Source organism: Gobius niger (genome assembly GCF_951799975.1).
Source record: "Gobius niger genome assembly, chromosome: 11".
In the NCBI taxonomy this organism is placed as follows: Eukaryota; Metazoa; Chordata; class Actinopteri; order Gobiiformes; family Gobiidae; genus Gobius; species Gobius niger.
In genome coordinates this window covers 12,913,114-12,937,098 of record NC_136862.1, presented here as the reverse complement: position 1 = coordinate 12,937,098, position 23,985 = coordinate 12,913,114, and the positions used below count along the sequence as shown (strand labels likewise).

The 23,985-nt window shown below is 41.4% G+C and overlaps 3 protein-coding genes across 3 annotated transcripts in view; 1 reads left to right on the top strand and 2 right to left on the bottom strand.

Moving 5' to 3' along the window:
- Positions 1-2,164: 2,164 nt before the first annotated feature.
- On the top strand, positions 2,165-7,889 carry ywhag1 (3-monooxygenase/tryptophan 5-monooxygenase activation protein, gamma polypeptide 1). The gene is made up of 2 exons (XM_079565890.1): positions 2,165-2,409; positions 6,386-7,889. Exons 1-2 carry the CDS (start codon positions 2,323-2,325, stop codon positions 7,040-7,042), a joined length of 744 nt encoding a protein of 247 aa, XP_079422016.1. The 5' UTR covers positions 2,165-2,322; the 3' UTR covers positions 7,043-7,889.
- Positions 7,890-13,294: 5,405 nt separating this feature from the next.
- Positions 13,295-15,610, bottom strand: hspb1 (heat shock protein, alpha-crystallin-related, 1). Its single transcript, XM_079566838.1, has 3 exons — positions 15,137-15,610; positions 14,003-14,066; positions 13,295-13,642 (listed from the first exon to the last, which is right to left on the bottom strand). Exons 1-3 carry the CDS (start codon positions 15,501-15,503, stop codon positions 13,489-13,491), a joined length of 585 nt encoding a protein of 194 aa, XP_079422964.1. The 5' UTR covers positions 15,504-15,610; the 3' UTR covers positions 13,295-13,488.
- A 2,221-nt stretch (positions 15,611-17,831) lies between these two features.
- srrm3 (serine/arginine repetitive matrix 3) overlaps positions 17,832-23,985 on the bottom strand; it is a 110,509-nt gene continuing 104,355 nt past the window's right edge. The window contains exons 11-14 of the mRNA XM_079565840.1: positions 21,267-21,538; positions 20,918-21,154; positions 20,716-20,841; positions 17,832-18,577 (exon numbers count right to left, since the gene is read on the bottom strand). Of these exons, the coding sequence (XP_079421966.1) occupies positions 18,388-18,577; positions 20,716-20,841; positions 20,918-21,154; positions 21,267-21,538 (825 nt within the window). The 3' untranslated portion in view covers positions 17,832-18,387. The remainder of the gene's footprint in view (positions 18,578-20,715; positions 20,842-20,917; positions 21,155-21,266; positions 21,539-23,985) is intronic.

Below are 23,985 nucleotides of genomic sequence, written 5' to 3'. Positions count from 1 at the left end.
TGTTACAAAGTGATTAACATTAACACAGCAATATCAATCTGGAATTCCTCCCACTCAAATCAAAGAGGACATACTTTTAGTCGAGCATTTGCAGCTGAATAGATCAAGTGATGTTTTTGGCACAGCCAAGTCTCAAAACAAAAAACTGCACATCCAATAAATATTTAGTTATAACAAATAATCTTTTATGCTTGTAAGTGTGTAGCAGCATACCTTGCGTTTTTACCCTGCCGTCATTGTGTTGTTAAAAAGTATCAATAAAGTGCTTGTTGTTGTCGGCAAATGTAAAAGTCGCTCCTCACGGCATTATTGCCACATGATTGACTCGAACCACCAGTGGTGCAGTTAAATAGAAATCAACAGGAGCTGCACGAGATGGATTCTCTTGTTTGTGAATTCACAGATACCATGATAATTCAGCTTGCAGGCAAGAGGTATCAGTCTTTAAACAATGCACTTTATGTATACATTGTGTATTTATCTACAGAGGCATTAATGAAACACTGTCGTGGACAGTGAGTTGATTATTCGAGCATGATTTATGCTAGATCAAGACACTTAATGGTTATGTATTTTTCACAAAAAACTGTATCTTGTGTATATATTTTGTGTGTGACTGAAAAAATACATGTCCATAAAATCTTCCATGTTACAAAGAATTGTGTAAAATAAATAATATTTTCCATACTTTGTATTGTATGTCCCATTGAACGGAATGTGAAGCCTTTGAAAACAAAGGAAAGGTAATTACTAATTATATATATCAAATTAAACGTCTTAAAAATGTCTATGTTATCTATATGTTATCTTTCCTCAGCATTCAAATGAGTAGACCCTGTTCTCTACATGTCAATTAAGTGAATATTTGTTTGTATATTCAATATGAAATGACATGGATGTAACTGAGCAGCCCTGACTGCAATGAGTGAAAGTGTCAAGTTTTAAAAGAAAAAGTAGTGCTGTGACAAAAGCTTCAGTCTAAATTGTATTATTCTAACTTCAATGAATGTGCACGTATCATATGATAAAGCTCTGTTCTGTCCCCAATGCTGTGGGTTCCAGTGCAGGCGACAACAACTTGCTCCTCCCCTTTTCATCTTGCTGAAAATAAATAAATAAAAAAGTCTCAAAAGAAAAGGTCACATATTTTTATTTCTGATTTAGCCAGAAAAGAAAGAAGAAATCCAGTGATGGAATAACCTGGTCATTCTGGATATTCAGGGAGTGTAGTTTTACAAAATAATAATAAATAGGTCTTTGTTTTTTCTGCACAATCACATTTTTCTATGTTTTGTCTATCAATTTAATACCACATTAAAACCTAAATCATCACTTAATGTTCAAATTATTTAGAACTCAAGTAGTATTTTCACCAAGCATTTTTAAAGAGAGTAATTATTTGGGTTAGGCTACTAAGGCATATTACCTTTCCTCTTACTTAAAGGGGCTAGATGCAAGTTCGTCATTTTATGCTCACTACTGCCACCTCAGGTCTTATGCGCAGCTGCAGCTTCTACATTAAGCTCATGCATGACGGCACTTCAGACCCGAATTAACAACTTTTTGAGTGACAGTGCAGGATTTTAGAGGCAGTTGTGGTGAACAGGCCTGAGCTCATTCTATACATTAGGACATGGCTGGAACATGTAGTAGTAGGAGGAAAATACAACATTTTTAACATTTTTAAACTGTATAGTCCCTTTAAGGACATTTGTCAGCTACAGACGCCTCTGCTGTTGAGTGCAATTAGACCATGTTTTTTGCGTCTTATTATTATTATTATTATTATTATTATTATTATTATTATTATTATTATTATTATTATTATTAATTATTATTATTTTTTTTATTATTATTATTATTAATTATTATTATTATTATTATTATTATTATTATTATTATTATTATTATTATTATTATTATTATTATTATTATATTAACAACAACAATAACAATAATAATAATAAGACTTTAAGGACGCAAAAAACATGGTCCATACAGTAGAAAATTAAACAATACATATTTTTCAAAAACATCTGGCGGGCCAAAGGATAAACGCTCAAGGGCCGAATTTGGCCCCCGAGCCTACCGTTGCCCACCCTGTCCTTTCTCCTCTTACGTCAGTCCGCAAAGACACGCCTTTTGGATAGATGGTGACACAACCAAGGCAAAGTGCTCGAAGGGGGAGGGGTGTCCCGTCGGCAGGCACAGACAGCAGGCAGCAGCTGCAGCGAGAAGATCTCATCTTATCTCTGCTCAAAACACTGATTCTACAAATTTAGGTCCAAACATATAGGACAGTTTAACATAACAGCTTTTAAAATGGTTGATCGCGAGCAACTGGTGCAAAAAGCCAGGTTGGCTGAGCAGGCGGAGAGGTATGACGATATGGCAGCTGCCATGAAATCGGTAAGGCTTCCGTTATAATGATCCTTTTTCATTGTACAATAGATTATTTCTGTCTTGTCTGTGAATTTGTCGCATGCTTCAGTATTTGGTTTGTGAACAGAATACAGTTTATTCCTGTGTTGTAGCACATGCCGTCTTCATTGGCTCACCATATAAAATGGTCTGTGAATTATTAAAATATTATGCCGATAAAGAACCAATTGAACTGATAGCCTATAGATATAAGAACTATAAAAGCGGAGATTGCAAGGCCTTATGCACATATAGCCTACTCGACTAGGCTACTATATCTTGTCGTTTCCCATATTCGCTCAAACAATTGATATGGCTATGGTTTGAACATCACATTTGCCAAAAACGGAGTTTAGATTTGATCCAGAGTGCGCCGCGGTCACAAATGTCTGTGTCTATATATGCGGGCTGTTTGATGTTGGGGCGGTGCCTTCCTACAATCTCCGCAAGAAACCATCAACTTGTCCATGACAGCTTCGGCTGAAAGGGAGATAAATCCTTCTTAAATGCACACCAGTGAAATATATGATATATTTATATAGCCTATATTTTTTAATCTAGTGGTGTAAAACATGACAGTGTGCGGAGGGGAGACTGTGTTCTTGCAATTTCACGTGATGCTGACAAAAGAGCAAGAGAAACGCATAATGGCCATCTCCTAAATATGCTTTTGTGAAGAGATCAGTTGCCTTCCTCCTGCACAGCACACTGATCATGTTGGCTGATGGCTCATTTCCACAGAACGAGAGAAAAAGAAACGAAGCGTTCACCTAACGTAGGTGGTGGTAGTGGGTGTGCTTCCAGAAAGCTCTGTGCATGTCATATTGCAGCAATGCGAATGATATCATGACAGACCGGGCCTTTTTGTTGGGATCGATGCTGCGGAGCAGCCGCATCGCTGTGTCCGCGACCTCTCACAGCAGCCTCCACAGAGGCGTGTCGCAGCGCAGCATCTGCCAAGATGCAGCATAGGCCCGCCCGTATGCACCATTTTACCTCAGCCAGGCTTCACTTAGCTCATACAATGTCAGAACCAAAAGAATCCAATGAGTGCTCAGCTACCGGCCTGAAATAGGCTACAATTAAATAAGGCGTAGGCCCCGGCCTCTTCAGCACATCATTTAAATAAATAATTATTTAAATAAGACCTTGTCAGTCACTGAGACAGAAGGAATGTGGTCTAATTTGACCATAGTCGACATGTGAGCGGATTATGTATAAATGACCAAACGTAGTAGTAGTAAACCACCAGTGGCAGGACCAGAGGGGCCAAGCTCCACCCCTCTATTTGTGCCGAGTCAGAGAGCTGCTCTTTCCCAGCCAGTCTCTCTGCAGCAGCAGGCAGCGGGGTGTGTCTCCTAGCTTGGTCCATCCATTCTGGGGAATCCCTTGCTACTGCTGGTATGGTTATTACAATTTAGCTGCAACTCCACATAATCCACATGACAGCTTCCAAATGGTCAATTGTGAGCAGCACTAATCTGGCACCATAGTCCTTAATGAAATTCATATCTTTTTTCTTACCAGTAAGACAAATAATAGCAGGGCTGCTCCTGCGCAGCGATGGTGAGTGCCGCTGGGCTGTTCGTCAGTGCTGCTCTTTCTAGCCATTGGTAGGATTTCTTGATATTATAAGCCCCTTCAGTTATGTTTTGGTTGTACACCCCATGTAGGGGCTTGTCCCCTGATGATGGCACCTCCAGCACTTCAGCCTCTGTTCCACATTGTCTGAGACATTCACTTAAAACATCATCTGTGTTGTGTTTGTCCTTGATTCGTCCATGAATCTGGGCTGTCAGATTGTGTGTGGCTCTCACATTCGCTAGTCCCCAGCCCAGCGCCAGCTCCAGAACAAACTGACTGCGGGTGCAACAGAGTTTCAAACGGGTGCATCTAGAGATTCTTGCCATCCCGATATTGTGATGCCACTAAAACTGAGGATGCAAAAAATTCAAAATACGGTTGCAGTGCACCCTTTTGCCCCCCTGTAGATCCGTGCCTGCCCCAGCCTTCTTCCTTACAGTTAGCGTACAGTCTCAGGGTTCAGAGGTCTGTTGCAGAGGAAGTTTCTGATCTTTGTTTTAATTATCACTCAGTCATTTGAAAGTTTCACTGCTTAGTGCGAGGATGAGTCACAAACGCACACCCGATTGATAAGCCTTGTGGGTAGACAAAGTCCTATTGTCCACAGCTTCCGTCAGGGCTTTCTGCACGCCCTGCTGAAACAGACAGCCATGTTTTTACAGCCGGGTTGTTTAGTAAGACTTACTGACCTCTCTCTGGCTCTTGTAAAGTCAGAGCGGGTTGACTTGAGGCCTTGGGATTTGTACTTTGGCTTTTAGTAGTCATGGGCTGTAAAATTCTTTGGTATATCAATGTGTGACCAAAGTGCTTCATGAGTGACTGGTTGGGGGCAGGGGGATGTTCCCCTGTGCCTGTGTGCTATCATCTTTACACAATCAATGTCACTTTATTGTGGGGACTGTTTGTTTGCTGTCTTTGTACAGAGGTCATTTTTATTGCCATTGTAAAAAGCCTTAGTTCCTTCGTAACACGTCCAGTGATGCTAGTTAAGGTGTAAAACTAAATACTACACTAGTTTTGTGGGACATGATGGAGACAGTAAAGAAGCCTGCCTTATAGATCCTTGGCTGTGAATGGCCAGCTTCTCCAAAGGAGGTGGCCTGGTCTTAAAAAACAAATATGGCAGTCACCATGGAAACAGATTATTGCATCATAAATGCTCATTGCCCTCTACTCCCCTTCACCCGAGGTCATTTATAGACCATCTCCACTGTCACTACCCAGCGTGGCTTGGTTCGTCTTGGGGCGTATTTACCTAGCCGTTTTTTAGCGTTTTGAATTGGTGCTGCACCTCAGACCTATTTCAGAACCAACTTCCCCTCCTGGGCCATAGGTGCTTACATAGCATGAGTTGACTGAGAGGACAAAAAGACAAGTCAGCCTTCTGTGAAACAGGTATAACATATTTCACAGAGGGCTGTGAAACATGTTAAAGGGGGGGTATTATGCAAAATCGACTTTTTCAAGCTTTACATCATGTTATTATGTCATTCCCTCATTAAAAACATGCCTGAAGTGTTGCCTTGGCACATTCACGTATTTTTGAGTAATCTGTGAAAACTCTGATGGCAGCCATTTTAGGGATAGGTTTGCCTGAGTCCTCCTAGGAACGCCCCCACCTCCTGGAGACGCCGCCGAGCTTTCGTCACCAGCCGAGTAACCAACCACTGCTCCTCAGCAGAACCCCCTCCCCACTGATGCCACAGACAGCGTGTGGAGGGGGCGTGTCGGAAAGGGTCAGAGGTTCTTAAAGAGACAGAGGCCTATTTCAAGACATTCACTACAGCCATTTTGAGAGAGCAATTATATACAAGGCAGTTATTCTAATTTACTGCATTTACAGACCAACAGAAGGTTTCGTCATCATTGTAGTGTGATATAGACTGGTGCTATGTGATTGAAAAAAGCATAATACCCCCTCTTTAAGGCTAGTCGACAGTGTTCACCTCGCACACTTCCCTGGCTTATGTGTCAAAATCAAAAACAGCCTTCATTTATGTGGTTTTCATTCTGTGCAGTGGCTTTTTTAGAGTTTAGACATGGTTTACATCCATCTTTGACACGGTTTAGTCCAATTCAGGTTTACTTCCGACTGCTTTTAGACCTGCTTTTGTCCTGGTTCATATCTTAATCTTGGCTTTACCTGAAAGGTCAAATTTCGTATGAGTTGTTATTTGATGTGAAAAGTTTAAGAACCAATGGAGTAGTGTATTGATTTGCTCTTCTGCATGCTCTAATAGCAAATAATTTGAGGAAAAGCTACAGAGATAGCTACACAAAAACACAATTCGTATTTTTGATGGTTCTGTCATCTTCTGAAAGAATGAAGCAAATACTTAAGCCTTATCTAACAATCCTTATTGTGTGGTTGTTCTTGCAGGTGACAGAGCTGAACGAAGCATTATCTAATGAGGAGAGGAACCTGCTCTCTGTGGCATATAAGAATGTGGTGGGGGCAAGGCGCTCCTCCTGGCGTGTCATATCCAGCATTGAACAGAAGACAACAGCTGATGGCAATGAAAAGAAGATCGAGATGGTCCGCGCTTACAGGGAAAAGATTGAAAAAGAGCTAGAGTCTGTTTGCCAGGATGTGCTCAACCTCCTTGACAACTTCCTTATCAAAAACTGCAATGACACGCAGAACGAGAGCAAAGTGTTCTATCTTAAGATGAAGGGTGATTACTACCGCTACCTTGCTGAAGTGGCCACTGGGGAGAAGAGGGCCGGTGTGGTTGAATCCTCTGAGAAGTCCTACAACGAGGCTCATGAGATTAGCAAGGAGCACATGCAGCCCACTCACCCCATCCGCCTGGGCCTGGCTCTCAACTATTCTGTCTTCTACTACGAGATCCAAAACGCCCCTGAGCAGGCGTGTCATCTGGCCAAGACCGCGTTTGATGATGCCATTGCTGAGCTGGATACCCTCAATGAGGACTCCTACAAAGACTCCACTCTGATCATGCAGCTGCTACGAGACAACTTGACGCTGTGGACGAGTGACCAGCAGGATGATGAGGGAGGCGAGGGAAACAATTAAATCCAAAGCTCACTCTGCCAAACAACACAACACGCGCGCTCACAAATGATGAAAAAATAATAATAGTTAAAAAAAGTTCTTAGTAATGAAAAACAGGGGTGACGGAACTTCGTCTGACGATTTAGCTAGCTGACGGTACTAATAAAGCTGCAGGTTTTTACCACAAACAAGTGAATGAAGGGGGGAAATTATGTTTGAGAGGTTACACAAAAGTAGAATGAACCTTTCCTTTTGCTAGACTCTCTGCAGCATTTGCCAAAACCACAGATTCACATGAAAGGTATATGATACTGATCATGAGCTGAGCATTCTGTAGGTAACGGTACCTCCACACTGGTAGTGACGGTTTATATGGTGCAAATGAAGTTGAGCTGTCTTATTATTTAAGGAAGGAGCATTCAGCAAGTGAGTAGTGCTTAGCAACAAGAAAATTCAAGTAACCTTGAATGTCATGGCCTAGCTTAGAAAAGAAAACGTGAGAGTTACAATGCTGAACCAAGAGGTATCAGGCTCACTTGTGTAACTACGCTGTACCAACGAGGCATCTTCTATTGCAACTCATATTGGTGATTGAAAAGCAGGTTGTATTTGTTATCAAAGTAACATACAAATGTTTTGTTTGCTTTGTGTCAGGTATGTGTCCAGTTCAGTCACACACTCGTACTGTAACTTAAATACAAGTCCATGGAGTAAACTTAGTGCAGCTTGTCCCTCTCATGTGCTGATGTGCTTTATTAAATAAATTAACAGTTTTTGGACACCTAATTTTTACTGTTGATAGTGTCGTTAATGTATCACCCTACAGTGTGTTTACACAATATCAAGATCAAACAAGACTATTTAATTTTAGTATTAAATTAACCGAGCAAAAATAAGAAAACAAGCCAACTGTATTTGTACTGATACAACAAGTCTAAGTAACGTATGTGAGACAATACACAATGTATTATTGTGACCCTAATATCACATTAGGAGGTTTACTTTGTCTTTTCAGATTGATCAATAATTGCACTTGCCTATTACAACAGTATCTTCAGACAGTTCAAATATCTAGAGCATTTCACAATACTGTGCATGCTGATGTATTTATACAGTAGCTTTATCATTTTTATGTTGCAGATGTTATTTATGAAAACCTAGATTTTATATTTATTTCCTATTTTTGCAATTGTCAACTTAATATTATTTTACCTGTGTTCTTTTGCTGCATTACGCTATACCAAACAGTGATTGATGACAATAAATTTATCTGTTCCAGACACCACATTGTGACATGCTATTCTTGATGAAAATATCGATGAACATTCGACCTTGGTATTGAGAGAAGGATCTCGAAAGGTTGGCAAGTGTCTACACATTAATCCTTGAAAGGGACATAAAAGCTGGAATAGTGTTCCGCATTATGTTTATTGGATGCGCTGAGGTTTAAAGCCCGGAGGCTTAAAGCTGCCATCACAATGCATAGAAGTCACATCACATGTTTGACACAAGTTAGCAAAGCACTATGACCTCTTCTGTGTTCTCTTTCTTGTGTTGTTTATAAGATGTTCAGTGACAGTTGGCAAGTTTTTAGTTCAGGAGAGAAACCAAGAAGGCCTATTGTCTCCATGACAATGGTAGTGAAATGCAGAATAAGCAAGGAAGTAAAGTCATGTGACAATTACGAAGATGGCCTTTTCAATTCCACAAGCCTGTAACCCCTAACCCTGGCCATATACAATGTGCCAAATACGTCCAAATTAATGAGAATTTACCTCTTAAATAAATGTTTTATGCTCCATTTCACAAATACCATACTAATTTCCGATATAGTCAAACAACCAGCAAATGGTCAGATTAATCTAGATCCGTTTATCAGATTAGCAGCGATTGTTCATAGGTGAAGCAATATAGGCAACATAAAACTAGTTTAATCTTATGTTGTCCTTCTCACCCCATTCAAGGATTTAATCTACAGCCTCTACTCAGTTCAGTTCAGTTCAGTGTGTTACTGCTGTAAGCCCCTCACCCACAAATCCTCACTACTGGCATCTCTTTATGCTACATTACATTGTTAAATAGGTCTTTTAAACATTCAGAAATACCTTATATATTTATTTCTTTTGCAAATAATACATTTGTCTATTTGAATAGGGCTTGAAGACAATAGGCTTAGTTTTCGGTTACTTCTGTTTCTAACAACCGCAGCCCAATAGCTTATACTTCTGCATAGGCCTACAGATTACAAATAATGGTTGCCCTGTGCATAGTATGAGAAGCCTAGTTGTGTCAATACAAGTGAAGCTGTCCTACATGAAAGTGCCTTTGTCGTCCCCATAACGCTGCGGACACAGACCCCGAGGATGTATGGAAGAACCCGATCATCCCGAGCTTTGCACGAGGCACTTCCCTTGTTAGAAGGGTGAAAAGCTTCTAGAAGGATGGAGAATGCAATAAATAATTCAAGGCCAATATTAGGAATGATGAGTCATTGAGGAGCAAATGTAAAACTAAAGGCAAATGCACAGTTAGAGTGACTTTGGTCTTCACTTGAGAAGACATGGTGTTGGAAAAGACCATTATTAATTGAGTTAATCATGATTAACAAAAAATAAATATAAGTAAATATAAGTGCAGGAGGTCAGTGATGGCCTCAAGTCTGACCCGTGATTCAAAAACCTGTATTTGACTCTCCCTTTAGGTTTGTGTGGGTAGTGAGTTCCAGGCTTTAGTGCCTTGGTCAGTGAAAGCTCAGGATGATTATCCAAAAGTAGTTTTACGCCTCAGGGCTTGACAGTTTCCACTTCTTTTCCAGCTTCTTTGGCCCTGGATCCCGCAGCTATTTAAGTGCAATTAAAATCTTAAACTCAGTCCACTTTGTAGTTTCCCTCGTATCACCCGTAAAGTGCAATATACAAAACGAGCAGCAACAATAAAACAAATCTTTTTCTCCAAATTAACAATTTCATCAGGTTGGTTACAGATGTTTAAATCCCCTTTCACCACATAAAATGATGGTGCATATTTAATGCTTCTTAAATAAGTGTAAAAGCTGTTCTTGGTTGAGCAAATGACTCGCCTCTAATGCGGATAAGTGGCCTATTAGTCACCGGTCTTTATCATTATGTATGAAACGTGGAGACTCAGGAGCTGTCTGCCCTGCGCGGCTGCAGCATGCTCAGTGCATTGCCAGGCCTTCTATTAATAGCCCTCCCCTGCAGCTTAGGAGTCACTGTGTGCATTCGAGGGCGGGCATGTCACATGAACATGACAGGGACTGAGGATGTGGCTGAAGTTTGCAAGTCAGGACAAGAACACCGGTTACACACCATCGACATTGGCTGAGTTGCTGCGGTGAAAAGGGATGGCAATCTTATTTCGTCTAGCGCAGAGATGTAGTACTCAAGTTCCAGACTCGGACTTGTGATACGCTTTCTAAGACTCAACTCAGAAAGACGTGGGACTTGTGAGTTTCTGAGGGGCAGTGACATCATGAGTCGACTTGAGGTTCCTGCAAGGGGACTCAGGCTTGGACTCTGGCTTGACTGGTTTAGCTCCCATGTCCTTGGCCCTGCAAACCTCTGATTAAATGCTTTTATAATGATAGTTAAAGGGAGTTAAAACTCACAGAAGAGTCCACTGAGTTTCACTTTTAAGGGATAGACTCGCCTTAGACTCTGACAATAAAATACACAAAATATACTCATCACCTTTTAAATTAAGACTGGATTGGACTCAGCTTGACTCAGACTAGTCCTAAGCGACTCGAGCGCGAACAATGAGGACTCGAGGGTGATTTAGTTGGACTCGAAAGATTATGACTCGACAACTATCTCTTTTTACGTGACACAACTCACACAAAGCGCGTCAGGTTATTAGACTATGCCGCTCCTCAAAGTTTCAGAAAGATGCGAAGTAGTACATAGGGCTGGGTACCGTTAATGTTTTTCTATACCGGCACTTTAAACGGTACTTGGTTTTCAATACCAATACCTGATACTTTTTCGATTTGTCATAAATAATCATAAAACAGATTAATAATGTTCATTTATTCCAAATTTCTCCCATTTTTTCTCCCCCCCCCCAATTAGTCTATGTGGCAAATTTTCCCAAAATTGTAAAAAAGAAAAAAAAGAAAATACAAAATTCCCCCCAATTCTGCCCCAAATTTTCAATTCCCCCCCCCCCAGGTTTTTCTCCTTTTTATTGTATTTTGTTTATGTTTTGCTTAATTTTTCCCAAATTTGCCTGAATTTTTTCCAATTGTTTTTCCCATTTTTTTTGCACTATTTTTTCTAAAAACGTTCCCCTTTTTCACTTTTTTTCCCCCTCTTCAATTTTAATGAAGAACAACATCAAAACTTGAATATAAAGATTCTATATTTCTTTCGGTTCCTGCTTTCGATACTTTCTACCAGTAGTACCTAAACCTATTTTGCTATACCAGACTGGTATCGTTTAATGGTACCCAGCCCTTGTAGTACTGCAGTGTAGTACACATAGCTGTTCATTCCCATTGACCATTTCAGCCGCACAAATCCTTAACCTCCTTTTGCCTTGTCCATTTACTCTTTTCCCTCTTGGAGCTGAAAACACACATATATATATATAAAGGAGAACTGTCAGCTTTATCCAAATAAACTATGAGCACAAAACAGAAAGAGAAGGAGAAAAATCAGAGGCAAAGATGGCAGAAAAATCACTCGTTCAGAAACCAAAGAACTAAACACATAGTAGTTCATTTCGAATACAGGACTTTGTGCTTTCCTTAATCATTGTTATTTGGACTTCACTCCATGTTTGTCTCGTCTAGCCTTGAAAGAAAACCCCCCAAGTATGAATTATACTGCCATCTTTCCCCTTTTGCAATGCTCTCTACTGTCCAGATTCGTTTGGAGTAGTTTTAACAGGGCTTGTGAGCTGAGTCTGGATTGGAAAGAGTAACGCTCACAGATGTAAGAATTATTCACAGCACAAATGAAGCAACAATTGGCCCAGATACATCAGTCTCTTATCTTTTAACTGTTTGTTTTAACAGTTTCCATGCAGTAAGTTAATGAGTTACTGCAGCCCATGGGAGTGGCAGGGGCAGAAGGTCAACTTCTAGATACTGCACACAATAGGGGGAAGAACAGACTGTGACTGTAATACTGATGCAATGAGTATTTCTGCTGCTTTATTGCTATATGGGACGTGGCATGATTGAATATAGAGACCAGAGGGGCAGGATGTTCCTAGATGTGCACAGATCCACCATTTTGGCTCCAGTAATTTTATAATGTTGTACAATCTTAATGTCATTTTTCATCAACAGAAGAGGTTGCCTGGTCATGCCTTGTCCAGGGCGCAAGAACGTATTTCCATTTCCCTAAACAGTTGTACCTTGTCTTTCTGAATCTTCCTGAAGGGCTCGTGCTCCTGGACCACTCCCTCCTCCGTCAGAAACTTTACAAGAAGCACCTGATCTGACCTCATTTCTGTGATTAAATTGTGATCTTTCTCATTCTTTTTCATAAATATTACTCCTCCACAAGGCTATGATTTGAACATGATTTTTAGAAACTACATGCAGGAACTTTGCTTTACTCGTGCCGCCCCTTTCCCCACGTGTCCGATACTCTTTCCCGGATCATTTCATCAAATAACCCCGTTTGATTAAAGGTGGGGTATTATGCAAAATCGACTTTTTCAAGCTTTACATCATGTTTTTATGTCATTCCCTCATTAAAAACATGCCTGAAGTGTTGCCTCGGCACATTCACATATTTCTGAGCAATCTGTAAAAACTCTGATGGCAGCCATTTTAGGGATAGGTTTGCCTGAGTCCTCCTAGGAACGCCCCCACCTCCTGGAGACGCCTCCGAGCTTTCGTCACCAGCCGAGTAACCAACCACTGCTCCTCAGCAGAACCCCCTCCCCACTGATGCCACAGACAGGTGTGGAGGGGGCGTGTCTGAAAGGGTCAGAGGTTCTTAAAGAGACAGAGGCCTATTTCAAGACATTCACTACAGCCATTTTGAGAGAGCAATTTTATACGAGGCTGTTATTCTAATTTACTGCAGTTACAGACCAACAGAAGGTTTCGTCATCATTGTAGTGTGATATAGACTGGTGCTATGTGATTGAAAAAAGCATAATACCCCCTCTTTAAAAGGAAAAAGTGAACTGAATGAATCCCCGCTCTTTATTATTGAAGCTTTTGCAGAAACATGCAGATGAGAAATTGAATCACAGGCCCATCCTTTAAAACAAACGCTTTAATAAATTCTCTGGTCACATTACTGACAGGCTTACAAAACACTTTGAGAACATAATGTGTGAGCGCTTCAGCTCATTCTACAACATTGTAAGAGACAGACAGAGGAGCCTAATTTATAAGATTTTATTTGTGTCTTTTTTTACTGGAATCTCATCTGGGGTAAAGTGCATAGTCTCCGTTCCTTTCGGGAAGAGGCGAAGTCTGATTTTTACTTCTTTGCTACTGCGCTTTTGTCGACAGTGACAGGGATCGTGGTCTCCGCACACTCCAGGGCTGGTCTGGCGAGAGGCGCCTCCACAGTGAGCAGTCCGTCCGGGGACAGGGATGAGGTCACCTTTTCCACATTAGCGGAGGGTGGAAGCCTGGAAAGACACAGAGTATGTTATTCAAACAGCTAAAGGACGAAAACACTTCAGAGTAAAAGACTGTAGACTGTGTTGCAAACTTGTAACTATTCTGTGAATTTGCCTCTAGATGGCAGCAAAATCTCACTTAAAGCAGACTGGTCGGTCTCTGCTGGAGGAGCACTGCTTGCTTTTCAGAGCATGAAATTCAGCTGTCAACAGCAGCCAGCCCACTACATGTCTAACAAACTCAGAACATGTCTTGATAGAAGAAGCACTCGGCTACTAAATGCAACTCTCCTGATTGGTTAAAACCATAACTCTGACATGTTTAGGATGTGAATGTCCAGTTAAGGCAAATAATAACAGTGAACTTACGTGTATTTTCTGGTGAAGCATCGGGACACAAATCCATGCTCGTCCTTCCTCTCTTCATGTTTGCCTATAGGTCAAACAGAAAGAAGTTCATTTGTTTTCAAATTATAACGACAGTCCAACATCCTTTTCCATTTCTCAGGTCAGATCTCATTCTTCAAACATAAAGACACAATGGCTGCATGAGCCAACTGCTCTGGCATGCATTTATTTATAGGCCTTCCTCTTGTAGCCCCTCAGTAGTTCAGTCTTATTCAGGTCCAATGTGTCATCCTCAGACAGTGGTTGGTTAGGTTTAAGTTGTATTATCAGAATCGTTTTTATTTCCATTTGGTTCACAAACTAGGATTTTTTCTCAGTGCTGACGTGCAACATGATTAAAACATATAAGGCTATAGGGGGCAGTCATACTAAAAACATGGGGAGGCCTGTGTTTGATTATCTTGTAGAGTTGGTTACAATAACACATCATCAGGTGCTCTTTCTATTTAAGATCTTTCCTCTGGCCTGTTCCAAATAAGAGGCTGAAAATCCCTCTTGGACTGAAACCCGTACCTATTGTTATCCGTTAATGTCCAGTCTCTCAGCTGTAAGATAGGATTGCTATTGTTAGGCCTGGAACTGAGGACTTGGAGTTCATCCAGGCCTCTTTTTAAAGAACCAGGCACAGATTATTTCTAAAAGAGAAGATAGACTAACTATTAGAACAGAGATGACAGCTTTATATAGGATGTAGTTCCACACTTGGATTTGGCCTGGCTCCAGGTAAAGGGCTGAGAATCACTCAGACATGGTGCCTTTTTAATAACTTTGGTCTTTTCTCATTGTCAACTGCCTATAGAGAATTAGCTCCCACGTGCTAGACGCTGCATTGTTTTGGATCCAAAAAGCCTCCACCCAACATTGCTCTGGACTGATTGTCTGATATTATGTAACTCTGAGGCAACATATGGCCTAAATGAACAAAGGATTTTTTCCCCATCATCCAACAAGGATACTTACTGAGAATCAGACATTTTAAAATTGTCTTTTTTAAAATCATAATACTGTCACTTTGCACATTCCCAGCTTGTTTCTTTTACTTTCTAGACTGTTTTGGATGTTATATGGCAAGAGAGAAGTCATCACAGTACATACCACTGATCTCCACGACACCATCTTTGGTCTTGACCACCAGCTCCTCAGGTGAGAAGTGATTGACATCCAGGGATACCTTCCAGTTGTCCTGGGTCTGTTTGATTTCGGACATGCCAGTGCTCATCTGGCGGGCCATGGTGCGCGCCTGCTGAGCCACCACGGGTGCAGGATACATCATAGGGCTCATCATGGAGCTCATGTCCGGAGCCCAGGGCCTGAGGTAGCCGGGCCAGTGGGATGTGTGGAGAGCTTCTTCAGGCATAACAGGCATTCCAAAGGCCTGGTCGAAAATGCGACTGTGCCAGTCACGGAAGGGCTCCCAGCTGGGAGAGCGCATCATGGTGAAGGGGATCCTTCTCTCTGCCATGGCTGAAGAGTTGCAGTGCAGTGCTGTGAGCGAGGAGCTCTCGAGTGATTTTGGAAGTCAGAGAATCTGCTGTACACTGTGAACTGGGAGGTTTTATATACGGACACCACCCCAGAGCCCTCCCGCCGGACCCCTACCCTCTCTCCCCCGACATATCTGTGGAACATACTGGAATATCTATTTGTGGAGAGCGTAGTAACCCATTGGAATCTGACAGGAAGGCCCTCCCAGAAACAGCTGACCGACACTGACAGACCTCCTCCCTTACTGTAGTAATGTTTTCAAATAACCATCACTCACTGGGCCTTAAAGAGCCAGAATGATCTGGAGACCTGCTGAGAACCATACAGCAGGAGATTTGGGGACTGAGCAGAGGGTGCTTGAATTAAGTCAGAATAAAAAGAAAAGAAAGAATCCGAATACTGTCTTTTCCTCATTTTGTATTTTTCCTGATCCCTGCACCGAAGAGCACCAAAAATACAAGGTTTTACTCCTCACTCCTATCTAAATCATTGGTCTTTCCAAGTGGATGCGTGACAAAAACAAATACACTGAACTGAATAATCTTAAATCTCTTCTTAAAAGTCAATTATTATGCACTTCTCGATGCTCAATAGCAAACTATGATTATATTGTGTCAAAGGCAATGAAAGACAAGAAAGAATGTTACTGCATTTCTGCCTGAACAACGTGTGCCATGTTTACACAGTGGGTATTTATTAATGGGATCTGCACCATTTATTTATGCCCTTTCAGATGATACTATGTTCTGATACAATGCTCCAACGAGATTTTGATGTTTTTGAAATGACAAAAAGCGATGATTGATAAACTTGTCACTTTATGTGAACAAATTCACAAAGTTGTTAATTACTACATTGTTCCAGAGAATTCCTGTTATTACCAGTTTTATTTACAACATCTAGAAATGCTGATTTTGACAACCCACAAAAGAGTTTCAGGATCATTCATCAGCCTTGGGACTATTCTATTACTAAAGGTACTAGTGCTTAGGTGCATAGTCTCGTAGTTACTCGAAACTTCCCAATAGTGCCATCTGCAGATGACTCCTGGCATTACACATACAAGCCTGGATGGGCAGAGAATTTCCAAGTCTAAGTTTTGTGTCTAAGTAACAACTTATAAAATATATTTAAAAATATATATATATAATTATCCACTCAATGAACCCTACTTTGAGTTCCGATGGAGCTCTTTCTAGTTTCTTACAGCTCTGCTTCTATATTCATTCACGCTATACTCAATACAGCTGTACAACAACTCACCCTCTGTGAAATTACCTTGTCATTCACGTCATTGCTCCACTCTGATACAGCTCCTCTCTGTACATGTTGCGATATATATTTAATTATTTTTCTATCATGTAAATGTGAATACACAGTATCCTCGGTGTGATGTTTGTGTGGCGTCATGACATGAAAAACGAGTGGAGAGCCCGAGGATATGATCGAGTTGCCTCCTACATCTCTGGCGATGGGAAACAGACAACATTACCACAAGTGATTCCCCATGTCCGTTTATTGTCAGTTATAGTAGTTTATACACAACAAAGGATGTCATTGACCTCAATATGGGGCAAGTTGGGTGGAGTCCTGTCAGGGATAAATGTATTACTCTATGGTTGGCCAAAACACTTAGAGGTATCCTTCAGTGCACGCTTTTCAGTGCACAGAATCAGGGCAGCTACGGACAAAAAAGACTCAGGACACAGTATAATGAAGTCCTGGCCTGTCCTTTAGTTCTGTTTGCCATTAAATCAAATGAAAAATACTATCCACAACAGCTGGCATTCTAATGAGCCATTGCAATAGGCCAAGAATGTCTTAACTGCAGAAGCGAAAGAGCAAGTGTGGAGGAGGAAGCTCCCAATGCTCCACTGGCAAAAGTCATAATCATAACGCATCCTCCTCACTTATCTGATAGCAGTGGTGGGCTATCCATCAAAGTAAGATTCAAAGGGAATGCAGCGGCAGCAATCTCATCTTGCAAGACGTAAAAATAGGTCTGCTTTGCAGCTCAAATAAGTTAATAAGTTAAACAATAAATAACATTATAAATAATACAATAAATACATAGCTTTTATAAATAGTAAAATGTGCATGGGTAGTTTGCAGACAGTTTTCCTTCGTACACATTCTTACACATTAAAGTTAGCGACATTATTCAGTTCAAGTGGGAAGAGAAAGCACATCACACACAGTTCGTTCAAAGGGAACAGCAGATGCGCGCTGGCAGCTATTGATAACTTCCCTATGTCAGTCTTTTGCATCATGCTATCCTTCGAACACCCCCATTCCAGGAACTCTATGGAATATACAGTGCATAGTTTACAAAGCCAAAACTTAAAAGATCTATTCACACAAACCTATACAATACATTTTTTAGCATAAAAAAATCTTTTTTTTCTTTTTCCTCTTTTTTTTTTGCTTCCTGTTTGTTCTCACTTTTGTTCAAACCCGTGCTTTGTTGAAATCAAACTATTCGGAGGGAAGTGATTATAAAAGCCCCGAATGGTCCGATTTTAAAACGCACAGTCAATCCGTTCTAATGCATTATGTTCTAATTAAAAAAGACTTGAGTTTATATATATTTATAAATAAGTACATATCTATAGATTTGTTATAGATGTTAATGCTTCATTTTTGGTTGCTTTGTGGAAGAGAAGAAAGTGCTCTTTAACAGATTTGTTCTATAGGCTTCACCAATTACTTTTCCACATGGAATACCTTGGTTAAGATATGAACAAGGATAACCAGTCTGAGATATCAAAGCGTATCCGCCTTTTTGTTCCTCGTATACATAAACATGGAAGTCCTGGTTGGTTCCTCGGCACCACAGTCCAGTCCATTTAAGGTATCCTCGCTCAGAAGCCCGGGCTGTCGTCGCTGCTATAGTAGCTGTGGCGTGTCCGTGAGCGGCTCCGGCTGCGGCTCCAGCTGTGGCTGCGGCTGCGACTGCTGTAACTTCGACTGCGGCTGCGGCTCGACGGGCTGCTGGCGGAGCTCGACGAGGACGGGCTGGGTCTGTAGTATGGGATGGGCCGCTTACGAGCACTACAGGCAGAAGATCACGTGTGAGTGGAGGCGGGCGACAAATGTGCTGTGTTAGTTTGGTCGGGCATGAAGTCAAAATAGTTAGTTTCATTACAGAGATGGCAACACGGCTACATGATTTTGGGGAAAATGCTATAATTATTAAAATACCTAATTATTTGATGATGATTTATGTTTTAAATATAACCCCCACCTTAACCGAGAACATTTCCTCTAGTTTGGCTTTACCCAGATCTAAAAAGTCACAGCCTACAGGCCAGAGTAACGCCTCATTTGAAAGCTAAGACGTCCCTTTTTTCACTTTCTTTTTCTTCCGTTTTTTTGGTCACTTTTCCTTTTCCAAATAAAACAGAACTAACCTCAATTTTAAAATGTATTGAAAGAACTTGAAGTGCACCAAAACTAGCCAAAGCCATATTTAGCCTCCAGTGGCTTCAGTATGTGTGTACCCCTCTATTATTCTTTTGCTGTTACGTTAAAGTTGCAATGATTTAAAGGGGCAAGATGCAAGTTAGCCATTTTATACATCCAACATGGGGGGAGGAAAATACTTAATTTTAACATTTTTAATCTCTGTATAGTCCCTTTAAGGGTTTATAGAAGTATCTAAATCAGAGCGTTAGAGGTGATGATATTTTGTTCGCAAAAGATTTACTGCTGCCAGAATAACTCCTGTCTTTGTGATTTAGTAATTGCACCTTTCAAATTGGGGAATGACATTGGTTGTAGTATTATAGAGAACCAACCACGTAACTACAGGTGCACTAAATGATCATGTTATGACAGGTAAAAGAAATGGTTGGATACAAATTAGTAATAGTTTTTAAAATGGGTCTGTATACATTTTTTTTGTCACTCTTTGATTAGGCAATATTCAATCAGGATTTTTGTTGGTTGAGTTAGTTATTGTTGCCCAGAGTTAGTATCCACACATTTTTGGCACTTAACAAAACCCCAGTGTTAGCTTTTGGTCAGTGCAGCGTCTGAAAGAGAGACAGGTGCGTGTTAAAAAGACAAAGATGTTGGGTGGCTCAGAGTAGACAGAGGCGAGTAGTTAGTTTAAAGCTCCCAGAATGGCTTGTTAGTCGCCACCCGCCAGTGTCTCCTGTAAAGTAATTAGCCATTATCACCCAAATGAGCTTTTTTCTTCTCCGCTGAGCCCCACAGACAAGAAAAAAATCATCAGTCAACAATCAGTGCAAGGCGAGACGGAAACGCTATCAAGGTATTTCTGCTGCTGTGCCCCTCCCTGCCATTTGAACAGACGTTGAGATAAAATTGCCTTTGTCTTCTCTATCTGTCCGGGGAACGCACAGCCGGTGCAATCTTGAGACACCTGCCCAAACGAGCCTTGATAGCGTTTTAATCTCCGCCCCCCAGTGTTAAAACATTAGTGCAGAGGAGCTTATCTATAGATGCAATGTGAATTTGGATGTGGTTAAAGACAGATGAAAAGGACAGAGAAGCCAGGAAGCGGCCAGGTTTTTTTTTTTACTCGGGGGATCTGGGCTGGTTTTGCTTGAGGAGTCAGACTTAGAAGGGGTCCTGCTGCACGGCAACAGTTACCAGGGTAACTAGCCCGCAGCATGATCCGCGGCTTCCCGTCGTCGCCAGGACCTTTACGACTGGAGTGAGAAAAATGACAAGGCACACGTATATAAAAGGCATTTAGTTTCTACAACATTTAGACTTCAGCAATGACGTGATTGTGCAGTCATGCATCATCGTTGAAGTCTGAATGCTGAAGAAAATAAATCAAAAGTAATGATAAGAAATAAAACAGCCTAAAATAACAATCTTAACGGCTTATGTTCATTGGAGAAAAAAAGATTGCTGTGATCCAAATGGAACAGCTTTAACCAGTACATGTATTTAAAAACACTGGCACATTTTCAAACACATTATTAGAATAAGTATCAGACATGTCATTGTAATTGAAAATTGACTAAACAGAGTGTGTTCTATACTGGACAGGGTCTTGTTTTAATGCATTACATTTGAAAGACATTATGGTTTCAGCTCGACTAAAGACAAAGATGTCCCGTTTACAAATGGAATTAGTTTGTATATCAAGAAAGTAGCATACACTACAGTCACTTAGAAACATTTCCATAGTAAAGTCAGAGAGGCATTTATACCTGGTGATCCTGCGCGCCTCCATGAAACTGGGCGAGTCTCGCCTCCTCTTGCGAATGGGCGAGTAGCTCCGTGAGCGGCGTCGTGCTCGGCTGTCTGTGTCTGAGCGGTTGGCGCTGTCCCTCTCCCTGTAGAGCACAGATATGACAGTCACAAACACGCTCATACACTTGTTCCTCTTCAGGCATCAGTCAGGAGTCAGACCTGGAGTTGTTCTGTCTGTGTGGAGACTTGTTCTTGCTGGGCCCTCTGCTCCTGGAGACAGAACGGGACGAGGAGCGAGCACTGCTCCAAGAGCTGCTCCTCTGCCGGAGGCTCCTGCCGCGGGAGTCCTCCCTCTTCTTCCCAGATGAGTGGCGGCCCGGAGACGGAGACGGGCTGCGGTGTGCCTGGCCACGCCCAGAGCGGTGGTGTCTCTTAGAGGAGTGTCCACTTTTTGTTCTGTAGATGAACAGAGTCACAGAGTTATGGGGATTCAACTCATCAAAGCAAAACAATAATCAAAAAGGTATAGAACAAATGACTGCACCTTTTGCAGAGGGATAAGACCTACCTCTTGTGTTGGTGGGATGCCCTGCCTCTGTGGGCGTGGTTTTGCTGGGAATGGGTGGAGTCGCTGCTGTGGGACGGTGAGTGAGAGCTCTTGGTTTGTCCTCGGTGGCCCGTCTTCCGCCCCGACGTTTGGGAAACTGAGTTTCTGCCGTCCAAACTCCCAGCTTCCGACGCCTGTCCTGCCTGGCTCCGGTTGGAGGCGCTGTGCACCTTGTGCTCTCTCAGCACAGAGTTCTGGTGATTGGAGGACCCAGAAGATGGCCCACGGTGCTTCTGTAGAAAAACGATGACCAACAAAGGAGGAAAAAAAGAAAAAAAGAAAAGAAGGACAGAAGCATTAGAGAGTTTCCAGGTGAGTGTTCAAGTGCTACGGTGTACTTGCCAAAAGAAGGTAACATCTAAAAGAAAAGATCAATGTTTTCTCCATATGGCTTAAAGATAGTCCTCTATGGTGCAGCGCATGCAATACTCGGCATGCAAAACCATAATGAGTCGAAGAAATCATAATCGCAAAACAAATAAAAACTAGGAAGAGGGAAGAGAGGAGAAATCAAAAGAAACATGTGAACTGAAAACGCTGAAGAGCAGAAAAAAAAGAGCTACAGATTTGAAGAGAAGAAAACAGAGGACTGCTCCAGTTTTTGTCATGATTCAAAATAAATGAAACAAACAGAAAGAGAAGACAACTGGACGGAACATCACAGAAATGGAAGGAACAAAAGAAAGATCACAATTATCGAATTATTGAATCAGAAAACAAATCGTCTGCTACTCAGTTTTCACTGTCTGGTTATTTTCCTGGAGACAATTGTTGAGATGTGAACAGCGACCCATTTTCTCTGATTTTAATGCTTACTCTTGTTTAACTCCCTTCTGGTTAACATCCACTTACCAATAAAGTGGTATTCCCTCCTTTAGTAGGTAAGGTATGAAGAAAAGGGAAAAGTGGGGCAACATAAGTGCATCATTAGATTCACAAAATGCAAGAGAAAAAGACACAAAACCCTTCCCTGCCAGTGACTCATGAGACATGTATGAAAATCAATGGTACAGAACTGAAAATAAAGAGCACAATGTGCAGGGAATACCTCACACAAAGTCAATCCTCAGGGCCTATAGCCGCCTCCATACACATCACACAGCCACGAGCTACTACGTATAACTATGTTGAAACCCTCCACGCATAGGATTATTTACTGTTTTTAACAGCGACTATGTGAAGGGCACACAGTTACAGTTACTGCTCATGGCATCAATAAAGCAGTGGCCAGATACTGACCAGTAAGTCATGACTCTACATAAAAAAAGGGCAGTGATGCTATGAGACCATTTTCTCCAATATCAAAATCCAGGGACTTGTCTACTTAACTGAGCTCGCCCCCTGACTTACTCCATGTGTTATATTTCTGCACTACTTCATAGGGACTGGACTTCCCTCCAATTACAGAGAGAGGACGGGGCGAGTTTCAACCAAAGCATTCGAAATAATGACCCACATTTGTCTGATTGGTTCACTCTGCACCTGCCAGTTTCACCATAAACTCAAAGCTCTATGGTACCAGACTGTTGTGCTTAATACATGGAGTTAGTCAGACGGCGAGCCAGGCTACTGTTATGTATTACGTTGCTTCTCCCTTTGCTCAGTTTGGCACTGTCCCACATTCTGCACCCTACGGCCCCAGAAGGGTCTCTGTTGCACATTTGTTAGGTGTTACACAGTGTTATTAATGCTGTTTTCTAAGGACAAAGCAACAGGAAACAACAATGTCTGCATCAACAAACTGTTTACCGAAAAGGGACACCTCTAAAATATCTAGTACAAAAATCAAATGCACCCCGATTTGTGAAACTGGCTGTGGTAAAAAATAAAACACTGACGAACAGAGATGCCAGACAAACAGGAACGATGCATTCGACCGAAAAGAAAAAAAGCAGTAAAAAAAATGATTATGAACCTGGAAGATAAAGCGGGACTTTAGAATGAAGATAATAGGAAGAGTTCTATGTACTCCAATCTCTGCAGAGTCAAATCATAACTGATGAAGGAACTTAATTTGACCATCGAGAGAGAGAGAGAAAGAAAGAGAGAAACATTGACGTCACTCAGGCTAGGGTGCTTGTCACATTCTCATTTGTATATATAGATCACGTGCGTAGGCAAAGCTTTACCTACCTTCCATTTCAATCAGTGACACGTATGCAATATCAACATAAAAACAGGAAAGAAAATAAAAATAAAAAGTAGAAAGGAATGTTCTCCGCAGCGAAATGGGAAAAAGACAATGACCTCTTTTAGTATCAAAGCTACAGATTTAAATCCTAAGGAGAATAAAGCAACCAAAAAAAGGGATGAACAAAAAACCATATCAAACCAAAAACTAAAATAAGATGAATATAATAACGCTACATGAGTTGATTTGTCTTTTTCGCTTGTACAAATGCAGCCATATTTGTATCAACATGGAGGGATGAGGAGAGTGGACAGAGTTATTATTAATCATTGTATTAGTGTAGAGACTGATAGGGACATAGAGGGAAGGCATGCAGAGCGGACAGTTGTGACAAAACAGCTAAAAGAAAGTATTAAAAAGCTAGGACACACACATGAGACATGGAGAGGTGAGGGGAGGGGGGGGTTAGAGGGACTTTCGGAGGGTGTACTGAGCTAACTGAGAGCGAGTGAACCCCCACTTCTGGACAAAGGGACCCCAGTCACATTT

Bases quoted from the DNA above. Each gene is read 5' to 3' on its own strand.
- ywhag1 (XM_079565890.1), top strand. From the start codon at position 2,323: ATGGTTGATCGCGAGCAACTGGTGCAAAAAGCCAGGTTGGCTGAGCAG. The intron at 2,410-6,385 runs GTAAGGCTTCCG...TTGTTCTTGCAG, and splicing joins TGGCAGCTGCCATGAAATCG to GTGACAGAGCTGAACGAAGC.
- hspb1 (XM_079566838.1), bottom strand. From the start codon at position 15,503: ATGGCAGAGAGAAGGATCCCCTTCACCATGATGCGCTCTCCCAGCTGG. The intron at 14,067-15,136 runs GTATGTACTGTG...TTTGACCTATAG, and splicing joins TGGTGTCGTGGAGATCAGTG to GCAAACATGAAGAGAGGAAG. The intron at 13,643-14,002 runs GTAAGTTCACTG...GTGTCTTTCCAG, and splicing joins TGCTTCACCAGAAAATACAC to GCTTCCACCCTCCGCTAATG.